General features: G+C 46.7%; 1 protein-coding gene across 1 annotated transcript; it reads left to right on the top strand.

Annotated features, from left to right (window-relative positions):
- Positions 1 to 236: 236 nt before the first annotated feature.
- Positions 237 to 14,520, top strand: DLX3 (distal-less homeobox 3). Its single transcript, XM_044444681.1, has 3 exons — positions 237 to 567; positions 3,716 to 3,906; positions 14,173 to 14,520. The coding sequence occupies exons 1-3, from the start codon at positions 237 to 239 to the stop codon at positions 14,518 to 14,520; spliced, it is 870 nt and encodes a 289-aa protein (XP_044300616.1).
- The last annotated feature ends 245 nt before the right edge of the window (positions 14,521 to 14,765 follow it).

Below are 14,765 nucleotides of genomic sequence, written 5' to 3'. Positions count from 1 at the left end.
GCGGCAGGAGCAGCAGCAGCAACAGCAGCTATTACTGGAGCAATGACTGCGTAAGCCTCCTCAAGAGGAGGAGGAGGAGGAGGAGGAGGAAGAGGAGAGCGGGAGGTGGAGAGTGTCTTTGCACCCCCTCCCCACCCCGCCCCACAGATCCCTCGCGCAGCCCTCGCACGCGCCTCTGTTGGCTTCCCCTTCCCTGGCCGAGCGGCGGACCGACCGCCGGCGGGGCGCCTCGCACCATGAGCGGCTCCTTCGAGAAGAAGATCAGCAGCATCCTGACGGACATCTCCACCTCGCTGAGCTGCCATGCGGCCACCAAGGACTCCCCCACGCTCCCGGAGTCGTCCATCACGGACCTGGGCTACTACAGCGCCCCGCAGAACCAGCACGAGTATTACGCCAGCCAGCCCTACAGCCAGCCCATGAACCACTACGCCTACCACCCCCAGTTCAACCTCAACGGGATCGGGGGCACGGGGACCTTCTCCCCCAAATCCGACTACCCCTACAGCACCTCCTACAGGCAGTACGGGCCTTTCCGGGAGCAGCAGTTGCCCAGCCAAGAGACAGGTAAGGCGCTGAGGCGGGATCGGGGGCGAGCGGCGGCAAGGGATGTTGCCTGGGGGTGTTGCGGTGCTTTTTCTGGGGCGCAAGAACTTCTTGGGATATGCGGGCTCCTTTCGCCCCCTCTGGGGAATCTCCTTTTCGCTCCCTTCTTTGGAAAAGCCTTCCCAGAAAGTTGGGTTGAACTGGAAAGTTGGACGCAGTTTCAGTTTGGCTCTAACATACTAGACATCCAAGCTTTCTGGAGAATGAAGTCTTCGACGGGGGGTTTATGTTTGTCTATCGCAACGCGCCCCCCCCCCCGCTCTTACTTATGGATTTAATGATGCTACGTGTCCGTGCAGTTCCCAAAGGGATCTCTCAGGCCATCCACAGAGTTACTCGTAAGTGTTCATGAACTGAAACTGGGATTCTATTTCTGGGACGCCAGAAACGCACGCGCGACACAAACGGACACACATGCACGGGGATGGAGCGACAATTAAACGTAGCAAGAGAGAAAATCATTTCCCACCCACTTTCTCCTCGCTCTTGCAAAATTCAATACCGCCCCCCCGCTCGAAAATCTGAAAAAAAAAAAAAACCTGTACGGGATTGTTTGGAGACGTGATCCTTGCACGGAAATCAACGACCGCGTTGGAGTCTTCTGAGTTTTGCACAACTCTTGGTTCGTGTTTGAGAGGGGGATTCTCTGATGAACTAGTTGCGGCTGCAGCCCCTACGGCTGCTTTCCTAGAAGTAAGCCCCATTAAATCCAATAGGATTTACCTCTGAGTAGACAAGACTAGAATTGGATTGTAAGAATCCATTAATGGGCTACCTTTGTTCCCTTCTTGGGGAGATAATTGAAAGAATCGGCTCCTCTCCATCCATTTCTTCGGTGTATTTGAGAAATAAAATCCAGAACCCCCAAGGTTTTATTCATGCACTATTTTATTAAATACAATGAACCAGCTGATGTCTTTTGCTGGCTGCAAAGTATAAATAGCACTGCTAGTTTACTGTAGTGTTTATTATAACAGCAGCTATAATTCCTCCTTTTGTTCAAGGAAGAAAAATTCAATCTTTTTTTCTTGGGACAATACTATATCTTGGCTGATATAGTGACCTTTTTGTGTAGGTAGGGCTGGGGATGGGGGAGGCAAAATCACTGTTGCCTCACTTTTTAAAAAATTTGCAATTTTGTTCTGGGGTTGTCTCTCACCAAAGCTTCTACTTGTTTATTTTTCTGCAAGTAGCTGATTCGTTCCCACTTTCACAAAAATAAATAAACACACACGGGCAACGTAGAACTTGCTGTCCCCTCTACTCATATGTTGAGACACTCACAGTTTGTGATTTGGGGTGGGACTTTCAGTTTAGTCCTGTTAATTAAAAAAAAAATACAGAGAAGAACAGGAGTAGAAGTGAACCTTTGAAAGGTACAAATACATTGAAATGACTCCAATGAAGTCAGCAGGGCTTGCTTCTAATAATGGTGTTCAGGTGAGAAAAGTTTCAACAAATCCTAGTGTGTAGATTTTGTATGTTGATAATCCAAAGATGCTGGCTTGGCCATCTGAGGCCTAGATTTCACGCCCGCGCTCCCCACAAATATTTCAGGAAGGGAACATGGGGGTTGTGTGGTTCCGACTGCCCCCACGTAACCGGACAATGCTTCCTGCCAAGGAAAGAGAGAGGGGAAAAAATATATCAAGAATCTGATGGGACAGAGAAATAATGAAGGCAGTTTTTTTTAAGGTGAGCCAGGTCAAAGCGGAAGAACGAAGGAGTTGGATTTGTGAACCAGGAGATCAGGCAGAGCAAAACCAGCTAGGCCGAACGGTTTCCCAGTTAAACTGGGTTATGTTAAAAACATCAGGTAAAAATTAGAACTGAATAGAGGAGTGGAACTGAATACAGAATTCTATATAATAACCAAATAGAAATAGAATAGACAGAATTAAGCCACTCACAGGGAAAAATGAAAAACATCAGGCAAGTAGAGATCGTGCAACATTTAATTACCTTCTGATCTCCTTTTATTGCCTTCTTCCCTCTCCCCGTTGTCTTCTGAGTAGGATGGTATAGTTGCCTGAACCTCATCGTTTTTTTCCAATGTTTGTGGAGAACTCCAAAACTGATTCTGTTACCTAACAATACAGTGAATGCTGGAGTGGACAACAATTTGAGGTACAAACTCCAGAGAGGGGAATTGACTAATCAGGCCAATGCACACATAAATCCTATGCACACTCACCCCGGAGCATGTTCCATTGGCTTCAGTGGAGTTTACATCTGAGTAGACATGCATAGGATTATTACCCTGCATGTCTCTCGCATGAAATGTTCCCAGTAAATGGTGAATTCTGGATCTAGCCAACCCCACCTGGCACTGAACAGTGGATCTGGTGCTAACAATGAAGATTATAAGAAAAGTAACTAAGAACAGGATGGGGACTGTCGCGTCATAGATGTCTGTGTGTGTCACCTAGCATATTGTTGGTGCTGTGTAAATTTCGAGAAAAAGTAGCTAGTCAGAGGTCTGCATGGAGGATCTTTGGGTCATCTGTATATGTCTGCCTTCCACATTACTGCAAACTACCAGGACATTAGATGCCTTATTGGGTGTCGGTGTTGCACAGCTGAACAAAAATTACAACAGACAGGGAGAGAGGGAGTCCATTTGGAGATCACCATTATTTTGGGGTTACAGGGTTGGATTCTGCTTCAGACATACTTAAGATAAACATCCATTGAAAACAGACATTGCAGTCCTGAATAAGTGAAGACCCACGGATTTCAATGCGGTTACTTTATGTTTGACTACACCTGGATCTAAGCCACAATCAATTGCCATTCTTGGAGGCCTGGTTTGCTTGTCGATCCGTGAAATGCATGGAGCCAGCTTCCGTCTATTGTTCTCAGTATCGGGGTTTCGTGCATTCTCCTCTAACAGCAAGCAGGGACTGGGATTTGGACCCTTTTACTGAAATATTTTTTGGCTTTCTACACTGTTATGGGAGCTCAAATTGCACAAAAGCGGGGTCTTAAGAGTCCTGTGCAATCTCTTTTCTGGCCTTAATCCAACTAGTCACTCAGTTTCTTGACTCGGATATTATTCCTTCCAACCTGAGTTTATGCTTTCTTTCTACTTCCTATCCTGTCTCTCCAGTTTCAGTGAAAGAAGAACCTGAACCAGAAGTACGGATGGTCAATGGAAAGCCCAAAAAGATCCGAAAGCCCCGCACAATTTACTCCAGCTACCAGCTGGCTGCCTTGCAAAGGAGATTCCAGAAGGCGCAGTACCTGGCGCTGCCAGAGAGGGCAGAGTTGGCTGCACAGCTCGGACTAACCCAGACTCAGGTAGATCTTCAGCAACAAACCAGAAAGGGAACATGCAATTCTTTTTTTCCTTCTGCCTATGTTTAGGGAAATGCAGATGCGAGAACAAAATGTATACAAAACCCCAGCAAAATATCTGGGAGAGACTGCCTTGGGGAGGGGAAGGAGGGATGCTAACAATAGTTAAGGAAAATCCCACCGGAATGGGGGAACAGAAGCAAGTTGCATATATCATGCAGGAAAACAAGAAAAAAATAATTCTAGGTGCTTGGATGCTTTTGCTTGATCTTTATAGGAGCTTTTCTTTTTGATTTAATGATTACCTTTGGGTTTGGCCCAGATCAAAGTAGATTCCTGCAGCTAAATATCTGAGTGGATATTTTGAACCTCTGTGAAATTAACCCACCCACTCTAATTTTCCCCCACGTTTCCCCACTTTTCTGTGTGAAGTTTTTCCCCATCTGCTGTTTAGTCTTCCTCACTGCCTCAGACTTCTCTCTCCCCACAAACTACTATTTCTAGCTCTGTGTGTGTGGGGGGGGGGGTCAGGGAGGGAGGAGGAGGTTACCTGCCACCAAGCTGGTCTTTCATTTTTCTCTCTTAGCTGCTGGGGTGATTGTAAGTGTGCCAAGATTGGCCTTTTCAGCCTTCGCAGTTGTAGTGTTTGTGCGCATTCCGTGACATCATTCACAGCAAGGACTTGGGAAGGAAGGGCGCACGGAGCAGTAACAGCCAGGACTTAGGTCACCGTCAGGGAGACACGGGCTGATGTGTTTTGTGAAACAATTGTTGCCGGGAAAAGGAAAGCATGTTCTGTCGTTGATACAGCTGATTCCAATCAAAAGCTGGGGAGTAATCTGGGGAGCTCACAGAGATGAAGGTGCCAAATCTCTTTCCCTGCCCACATCGCTCCGTTGCTGCCACCAGCCTACTCCTATCTGGCGGAAGCCCACAGATGCCGAGGAGTGCGCTGACTCCAGAGAGGCAGAGGAGAATTGCTGCAGGAAACCTGTGGGTGGAGCAATGCAATGTCTGCGTTGGCGGCCCCCCCCCCCGTCTCCTGAAGCCAAGTGAGCTGCTGCGGAGGGAGGGGGTGACTCTGCGGAGGAGATGGGCTGGAGCGGCACCAGATCAGGCACCCACTGCTTGCTTCTGGAGAGACACGAGCGAGCGGCAGACCAGTTGGGGACCGCAGGCGCCTAGTTGCTGGACAGCAGACGGTGCGATTCTCCAAGTGCAGCTGTTTGCGTTCCTCATCTGTATGTGGTTTTAAGGAGCCACAAACAGCCCTGCAAAGCAGCTCTATGTTTTTCTCGATTTACCTGTTGGGGAGGAAGCTAAAGTTCAGAGCGGGGCGGGGGGACTTGTGCCCTTCCAGATGTGTTGGCCAACAACTCCCATCATCTCTCCCTATTGGCTGTCGGGAGACTGATGGGAATTGTAGGCCTAAAATCTGGAGGGCTGCCAGTTGCCCACCTCAGGTTCAGAAGTAGCAAGGATAACCAGCTGCTGAAGAGGAGGAAGCTCATCCATCTTTAGTAGAAATGCAGAGGTGGGAGCTCTGCCTGAAATTCCTTCTGTGCAGTGATTCAAAGGCGCAGTAGTTCTCTCCTCTTCTGCACGTGGTATCCTTGGAGGGAGCACCTCACCCAAGTATGGCGAGCTAAGCTTGGCTGCACAAGAGTGCCAGTTCATCCATCTATCCAGTCTGTCTTCTGCCTCTGAGCCCTCTGCACCTGGAGTGCTTCAGGTGTGTTGGACCACAAAGCCCCTAATTAGCTGTGCTGGTCTAGCTGGTAGGAGACTTGACCGGGCAGACAGAGGGACTGAAATGCTGGGAGCTGCAGCCCCACACATAATGGAGAGCACCAGGTTGGACACTCAGCGGTGTGAGACTTCCTTCTAAGTAAACTTGTGTATGATTATACCATAAATTAAAACCACAGCTAACCACCTATTCCCTGAGTACCAAACCAGATGGGATATTTTTCCAGTTTTAGTATTTTTTTTACTGTGGTCCTGTTTCAGGTCAAGAGTATGATACTGGAGAAGTTACGAGATTAACCCTTTCCCTTGAAACATATTTCTGAGGCAAAATTTATAGGTCCCTTATGACAGTTCAGTGCTTTGTTTTTGTTTTCGTGATTGTGGGGATGACGAGAACATTTTAATCAGGAAGACAGTGTACAAGAAAGGGTTAACCCCCCCCTCTCCCCGCAGCGCTATTGTCCTGTTGTGAATTGGAAAGGGTTCCTCACAGCTGACGCAGACATTTGTTTTCCAAGATGACAGTCATATCTAAGTCACAGATGGCTTGGGTCGGTTGTGGATTGCCATTCAATTGCGCATTGTTCTTGACAACGTGGATTACGTTTTTGTCTGATCCTAACAAACCGTGGAGACCAATCCACACTTCAGAACCCAACAACAACCATGGGTTCTCTTTGTGGGTTGTTTGTGCTTACAATGCCATGGCTTGCTAGGACAGCTGGATTCAGACAGCATGGCAACACACAGTCCAACAACAACACACGCTCACTTCTTATGTTGTCTGAACCCAGTCATGATCTCTGGTCCTATCAAGTTTGGCTGTAACCCAAGCAAGGCATGACTTCTGATGTTTCTGGAGGGAGATTGGCAAGTGTCCTGAGGAAGGGAAGCCTTCCTACCTGTCACTGACTCGGGCCCTAAGCGAACACAGCCTCTCAAGGGTTTATCTTAAAGATGATGATAAGCGGGAAGAAGGGGATGAGGCAATTATTCAGGTATGACAGGAAGCCGACTTTCGTCATCTAAAGTATAGGTGGGAAGGCTTCAGGCATGTTGGATCTACTTTGTTTTTTACCAGAACCCCAAGATCTACGAACAAAGCCAAGGCCAAAAAACAGTCTCAGAGAAATAATGGGCAAGGGGTCTCTGAGCATGTTCTGAGCCTAGAGATTCGGGCCCTGAACACACAAAGGTGCATGCCTGATTGGCCCCAACTTTTTTCATTTTGGATTTCTAGTTTGGGGTAGGGAGCGAGGGAAATTTGGTGGTCAGAAACCATTCCAGTTTCCTGCAATTCATCCAGAGATTTGTTCGTGGCTCCCCATTTCCTTTCTGTCCATGCCTGATCTAAATGGTCCCAAAGCCCTTCATGAGATCTTGTGTGAAACTTTTGTGGTTCTTGGAAAGTCTAGGAGTGTGTAAGGAGAGCTGGTGAGATTTTTGTAGAGTAGGACTAAATAGCTGCTGAGTTCCTTCCGATATAATAAACCAGTTTGTATCAAAGAGATGAATAATAGAAATGGCAGGATCATCAGGCAGTGCTTGATAATTTTGAGTGAGACAAAATTGGGGTGCAGGAGGGGAGGGGGAGAGAAATGCAAGTTTGACAGATGTTAAGGTTTAACTGGGCAGCTCCAACTTGTTGTTGCATTCCCTGGGATAAAGCTTGACCAAATGGTCATAGGTTGAGCCGAAGCTCGTAAAGGCTTGCTTTCCTCTCAGGACTCCGCTTTAAGACTCAAGAATTCAAAAGGAAGAGAGACAGTCTCTGAACATGTACAGGACTGCCTTCCTTTCACCACTCATAATTTTACTGTTCTTAAATATCTGGAGTTAAGAGGCAGTGTTTTCATGTCAGGCGTATGGCTTGAGTGCTGTCATCTTCCTCTTCCCATCACTCTTGAAATGACCTACTGTCCATAAATCAGAAGCTAGTGATGTAAGATTTCATGGCATCCTCACCTCTCCAGAGCTGGAAACTAAATTCCCTAACCTTTTCCCATCCTACACACACGTTTGGACATAAATCTTGTTGGTTTAGTTTGGTGAAACATAAGAGCGTGTCCCTATGCATGTTTACTCAGAAGGAACGCTTCCTGGGTTTGACCCAGACTAAGGGCACCGTCCTATGTGAGTGTGAACAGAAGTCTCTTGTTATGTGCCATCAAGTTGTCTCCAGCTTATGCTGACCCTCTGATTGAAGCCCTCCAAAACGTCCTGCCCATGACCGTTCAGCCCACCCAAGTACAAGGCTGTGGCTTCATAAAGGAAGATGAGTTGACCCATCTCATATGAACAGAAGAAGGGGCAACAATGCCCAGCATGGCTGTCTGGGGCATGATAGGCACTGCTGGCCTTTTGTCTGTCTGAAGGTGCAAAGGATTGTGCCTTTAGTCAAGTTACAGTAGACCTTTTGAAATCAGTGGGTTTTAAGTCAGCCACGACAACATATGCCCCACTGATTTCAGTGGGTTTATGACTCAGTCTGAATCTAGCCCATTGTACTGAATGAGCCTTACTCCTAAGCAAGTGAATACAGGATTGCGGACTTACATTCAAGGAATGGGTGAGGAGCAAAGCTCATTTAGGAAGAATCCTTGCCTCTTTTCAATCAACAGTGGAAGCCCGCTGTCCAGATGTGGTTGGACCCCAGTGATGTCAAGAGGACCAGAGGATCCTTTTTAAATACAGCATCACTGAGATGGGTCCCCCTCTGTTCTGCTCTTTACTGCATTAGGAGGAATCTTGCAAAACCTTCACAGACACTGTAATAAATTCTGTCGAGTTTTTTCTCCTGCAGCAGATTCAGTCCTAGAGGTTATTTGACCCTGTTACTCCTGCTACAATATGGGCATAAATGTAGTAATGCAACTCCCATTGTTCACCCCAAATTGATTGGAAATCTGTGGTATACAGGTGGGAGAAACAAGAAGAACAGACATCTTTTCTGCCTGGTGTAACTACCAAGATGGGTCTTTTATCTCCGTCACCAAACTAGGCTCAACCCTGGAACTATTTTCCTTTGCATTCTTCCTTTTTATTTTTCTGCTTCGGAATGCATACGGCCAGTGTAAAGATTCCTGGGCATGTGCAGTGTGCCTTTCTGTCACTACATAACAACCCTGCTGCTTTTCCCCTTACAAATGTTTGGGGTTAAAGAGACCAGGCAGGTTGGAGACAGCCCAGTTCTTTAGAAATGAAACCAAAAAAGGGTATTGAATTGATTGATTGATTGATGGAGGGAATTCAGAAAACTTTAAGCCTTTCTATTAAAAAAATGGATGGTGACGCTAAGTACTAACGCATCCTGCAACGCACACCAAAAATGCAGACAATCAAACTGCATCTGTAGCTGGAAGTATGGTCAGAATGACTGGAACTGGGGGAAGATCCATGCTGATTTTTTTCAAGTCGCTCTGGCAGGCTAGCAGACTTTGCTTCCTGTGCTCTGGTACCTCCTACACTCCAACACGGAGGCGACTTGTTTGTTTTCTCCTCACATACGCCTTTCGTCCTAAGCAGGTCAGTGAGGGAGTGTTAAAGAAGCCGAGATGGAATGCAAAGCAAGCCAAATGCACTGACAACAACAAGGTCCTTAATTGCCTTGATCTAAATAAGGCCATGGGCAGGCGTGCTTCCGGGTTCCAAGAGGCCAAGGGCATTTCATGGCAGTGGTCACCTGAGAGTCGGCTGCAGCATGTTCTTGGGATGGGTGGATCTGTTTTAGCTGACGCTGCTACCGACAGCCCTGTGATGGTGGGGAAGGAATTTTCCCTGGGGCAGATTGGCCAGTGACTGTGGGTTGTCCTTTGCCGCATGCTTGGATCACTTGCCTGAGTCACTGGAAACATCTTCTCTTGTTCTGCTGTATAGGATGGGTTTTGCTCACGTTGGCCATGTGATAGTCAAGGCAGCAATTTCCTGTTAAGCTCCGATTGGCTTGTGACCAGGGAAAATGTTTGCCTTTTCCAGCAACGTGGTGCTTGGCATGTTCGCCTTAGTCACCTGGAGTATTTTTGCTCAGCATGTATATGCTGTTTGCCCTTTATGCACTTGGGGATGAGCTTGGAGAACTGTGAATGGGTGATCCTAGATGTTTATAATATTCCATATCATTGCCTAGACAAAGAATAGGCAGCATTCCTGATCTTTGGCCATACTAGCAAGAGCTTATGGGAGGTGAAGTCCAAAACATCTGGAGATCTACCTTCTGCTCATTGGCTTAATCCAACCTTCCCCAACCTAGGGTCCTCCAGATATTTCTTGGACTGCAGCCACCATAAGCCCTGACTATTGCTCATGCTTGTTGGGGCAGATGGAAGCTGAAGTCCAGAATATCTGATGAGCTTCAGCTCAGCTTCAGGTTGGGGAGGGAGGATGCCTCCATATAGCCTGAAGTGCCTGATCCTGGCTAATCTTGGAAGCTAAGCAACATCAGGCTTGGTTAGAATCTGAAAGGGAGACTTGAGTCCTGCACGGAGCAGGGGTTAGACCTGATGGCCTTCTAGGCCTCTTCCAACTGTATGATTCTATGACTTAGAACTGGAGAACAAAATGGTATATAGTCCATCCTGCTGAAATTCGGTAGTTGAAAGGTCAAATCCTTTTTTTTCTCTAGATGCCATTAGTATTTATAAGTTGGGAGTTTCTGGGCTGTTTCCAAGGCTGAGCAGTACTTGTTTCGTGAGGTGTGATAGGACAGGATCTTGTGAGCATTTTGCCATTTATAGGGGTTTTTTCTGAACTGACATGCTCCATGTCCCTTAAAATAGAAAGGTCTTCTCCAACTGGTTGCCCTTTAGCGTGTTGCAAGTCAAATTCCATCAACCCTAGTCAATGGCTGTGCTAGCCAGGGATGATAGAAGGTGAAGCCCAATACATTTAGAGGATACCCAGTTGGGGAAGACCAAAATAGACTAATGTTACCACAAGAGCCTCTTCTCTTCTATGAAAAATAAATCAAAGAGATCTTGAAAACTTGCACACTTACTGTGATCTTTAAGTTGAAAGCTAAATTTAAATTTTGTGCAGTCAGACTCTCCCGAAGACAGATGTCACCACTGCAACGCTTCCCCACAACTACTTCAGCTGGCTTTTTCTTTGGATGTGATAGGGAACTGTTTCTTTGATCCTGGCAGATTTCAGAAACATCTCGGAAAGTAGAATTGATTAGTTTGTCATTTTTCTGTCTTTATACCCATGTACACACACAGACTCCCTTGTGATTTAGTATAATGCTTTGCTCTCCAACTGGCTTCCTTGTCAGTCTTGGTCCTTTGAATTGGAATGGTGCTTGGGGCCACAACACTTCCGTTTTGGAGGTTGTGCCCTGGGCAAGGGAACTTCCGCAGGAAAATTTCCTCTGGACAAGCTGAAAGAAGAAGACCCTTTTAAAGGCATGCTCTCGTCATTTAATGCAGGGTTTGCCCACTTCATCAGCTGGATGGACCCTGGGTCAGGGCTTCCGGGCTGCATACGATACTCATTTTCCTTCCTCCTCTAACACAAGCTCTTTCTGGCTTCAGGTAGTCTCTCCCATCCCCCGGGACCTCACAATCCACCATTTCTCTGTTTAATTAACCAACAATTGATACTTCAGGCTACTGTTTAGTCTGAGAAATGATTTTGCTTGTAGCTGCAAGCATCCAGCTTCACATCACAAATCACTAGCTAGGGAGAGGCTTCTTTCTGCCATCCCCCAGCCAACATCTGGCTTTTTCCCAATATTGCACTGAGGATTTGAATCTGCTTCTAACCCTTCCTTCCTTCTTCCTTGTTTGGATGACAAGGAGTTTCCCTCGCCCTCCTCTTGGCTCCCTTGTTCTCCCTCCCCTTCCCACTCACCACCTACTTTCATTTGTTCTTCCTGGGTTCTTTCCACGCAGTGGGGTGCGGAGGGTGTCACAGCCCTACACAGCCCTATTGGAAAGGTTTCCAGTCATCCTGGCTGCCCATCCAGCCCTGCCCTGAGTTTCATCATCGCGGCCCTCCCAAGCCCTGATGCCTTGGCAGTCCCAGCCAGACCTGTGAACTGCCCTGAGCAAGCTTGTTGGGTAGGCTTTGTGAACAAAGACCCGGAGCCCTGTCTCCTCCGATAAATAGGCCAGCCAGGTGACCCTCTTGGACAGGGACGAGGAAGGCGTGGCTGCCACAGGATGTCAAGGGACTGCAGCTCTCATCAGCCCCAGCAGCATAGTCAATGGTGAAGGAGGATGGGAGTTTGTTTGTTTGTTTGTTTGTTCATTTAAAGTTTTTCTAGGTCATCCATACTAAAAAAAATAAGTCTCTGGACGGCTTGCAAGGAACAAAAAACCCAAGGAGCAAAACCATAACAGTAACGATGCACAGCACACTGCATATAAAAATAGTGATAAAAACAAGGATGAAACCAATGGTTAAAATATCAGGAAAATAAAAAGGTCTTTGCCTGATGCTGAAAAGAATAGAACATAGTCCAGAGATGTAGTCCAGCGACCTCTGAAAATTGACAAATGGTACTCCTCTTCTCAGATGGGGGAAGGAAGGAAAGTGTTTGATTGTGTTGTTTTTCTCCTATCCCTCCTCCAAGGAGTAGAGTGCCTAGTTCCTCACTTCAGTGTTTCCAGATCTTGTGCGGTAGAAAGGCAGAGAGAGAGAGAGAGAGAGAGAGAGAGAGAGAGAGAGAGAGAGAGAGAATATGACTGGCCTGAGTAAGGATTTCAACACACGTCTGCCCACTCCTAGTCTGACATTTCTCTGCCAGCCTTTTCCAGCCCACTGCTCTCTGCTTGGTTTGGACTTCCACTCCCATCTGCCCCACAGTGATCACAGTGGTCAGGAATACTGAGAGTTGTCTGACCTACTCCCCCCACACACGTCTTGAATGACAGGACAGTTCTATTAACTCCACCACACTGAATGTGGAGGAGCACTTTTAAAGAGGCTTTGAGGCCTGGATTGCTATCTTACCTCCTGGGGGGTTCTTGGCGTTTTAATGGATGCATGACAAAATAACAGAGTGAATAGATATAGTTTATGGATTGGATCCTGGCGTATTTGTACTGAATTCAACCCAATATACTGAAGACTCATTGATTTTAATGGGTCTGCTTTCAGCATGGCTAAGTCTGGATCCAACCCATTATTTTGCCATTTTAAGGAGGACTTCATGTGGCAAGGGAATAATTTCTTATATATATCCCTTTAAATAGGTGGGTATGCTCCTCTTTCACTTGAATAGCTTCCTAACCTAAAAATTATGATTTCTATATCCACCTTTGCCATTGTACTTTGTACCTGAGTACAACTTCCTTTTTAAAAGTACTTTAGAATTAAAAGGGCTATGGGAACAGAGGGGTGTATATGCTGGAACCCTTACCCTCTAACCCCAGATGTGTGGTGTTATTTAAAGCAGGGGTGCCAATAATATTATTTTCTCACATTTTCCGCAGCTGGGATTCAACCCTGCAAATAGAAGTCAATGTAGAAAACTATTTCATTTCTTTGTTTTATGCTGCCTAATAGCCAAATCTCCCAGGACAGTGCATAAAATGACTGTCCATAATAAAAATGTAATCCAAAATCTTTAACATCCAGATATAAAAATATTTAACACTGTTTAAAAATAACTACAACAGGGACGTGATAAGAAATAATTTAGGTGTCAAGTGTAGAACAGAATCTAGAACTGCTAGCAAGCTCTAGAATATTCAGCAGTGGTCCTACCACACCAGATGTGCTGGACTACATCTCCCAGTGTCCCTCTGGCAGCAGTGGGCTGTCTGTTACATGCTATTTTGCATGCTTGTAGTATCTCTTAGATACTCTTAGAAGTACTACCAGGCTTGGGGCCCATTAGCAAGCTGTAGGATAATCCTACATTATGCCCTGTAAAATCAGTGGATGCTTCTGCAGCCACTCTCCACAAATGTGGTGAAGACCAGAAGAGGGAAGCCAACCCTGATTGTGTGCAAAAAGAAAGTTCTTTGACTGGGGTTCTTATAGGTAAAGGGCTGTATCTAGATAATAGTTATATTTAGGGTAAACCCATTGAACTCAATAGGACTTGAGTCAGGAGAACTTTAAAACTGCTTTCTTTCAATGGGCCTACTCTAAGACCAAACCTGGAGCCAGTTCATAGTGTCTTTCAGATGGCACCACCTTGTCCTGGCTCCAGAGTGACCCTTCTTTGAGAGGGTTTGAAGGAACTGGGTGAAGTAGGCCGGAATAAGTGACTAGTCAAGAGAGGAAGATGCTTTACAGCTAATCAAACAGATGATCCATTGAGCTCTGGATTGTCATCGATTTGGCTGCCAGCAGCTCCCTGAGTTTCAGGAAAGCACTTTCCCAGCACTGAGCCCTGGCCTTTCTCAATGCAAAGCAGGCGCTCTACCCTTCCCCTGAAGTGGAACAATCCTCTAGATGAAAAGTGGGAGCCCATGGACATGGGTTATTCAACCCTACCTATACTGCATGTCTTGTTTGCAGTGCCACAGTCTAGACCTCCCATTTATTTGTGTTCTCTCTTTTTCTCCCCAGGTGAAAATCTGGTTCCAGAATCGAAGGTCCAAGTTTAAGAAGTTGTACAAAAATGGCGAGGTCCCCTTGGAACACAGCCCCAATAACAGTGACTCCATGGCTTGCAATTCTCCACCATCACCTACCCTCTGGGACAGTAACACCCACAACAATCCAGCCAACAGGAGTCAGCTCCCCCAGCCACTGGCCTACAACTCTCCCCCAAGCTACCTGGAGGACCACAGTTCTTGGTACCATCATCAGAACCTGAGTGGGCCCCACATACAACAGCAAGGACCTCCGCCCACTTCTGGCTCGATGCATCACCCATCTCCGGGGCCTCCTCCCAATCCTGGAGCGGTGTATTAACCTCCTTTGCCTCCTTGATGAAACCAGTGGAGCAGGAAAGAAGGAATGAGGGAGAGAGAGAGAGGGAGACAGAGAGGGAGAAACAGACAGCCAGCAACAAGTCAAAACTCTTTGATGTGTTTCATGGGACGTGTACACATTCCACCCCATCTCAGGAACAACTGAACTGCAACAGGGTTAAGACATTTTTGACAGATCTTCTAAGGACAGGAGAAGAGGGGGAGGGAAAAAGGGGGGGAGGGAAC

Source organism: Varanus komodoensis, unplaced genomic scaffold (genome assembly GCF_004798865.1).
Source record: "Varanus komodoensis strain SLA01 unplaced genomic scaffold, ASM479886v1 scaffold45, whole genome shotgun sequence".
NCBI lineage: Eukaryota > Metazoa > Chordata > Lepidosauria > Squamata > Varanidae > Varanus > Varanus komodoensis.
The sequence above is the reverse complement of the archived record's forward strand: the minus strand, read 5'-3'. Positions and strand labels throughout refer to the sequence as shown.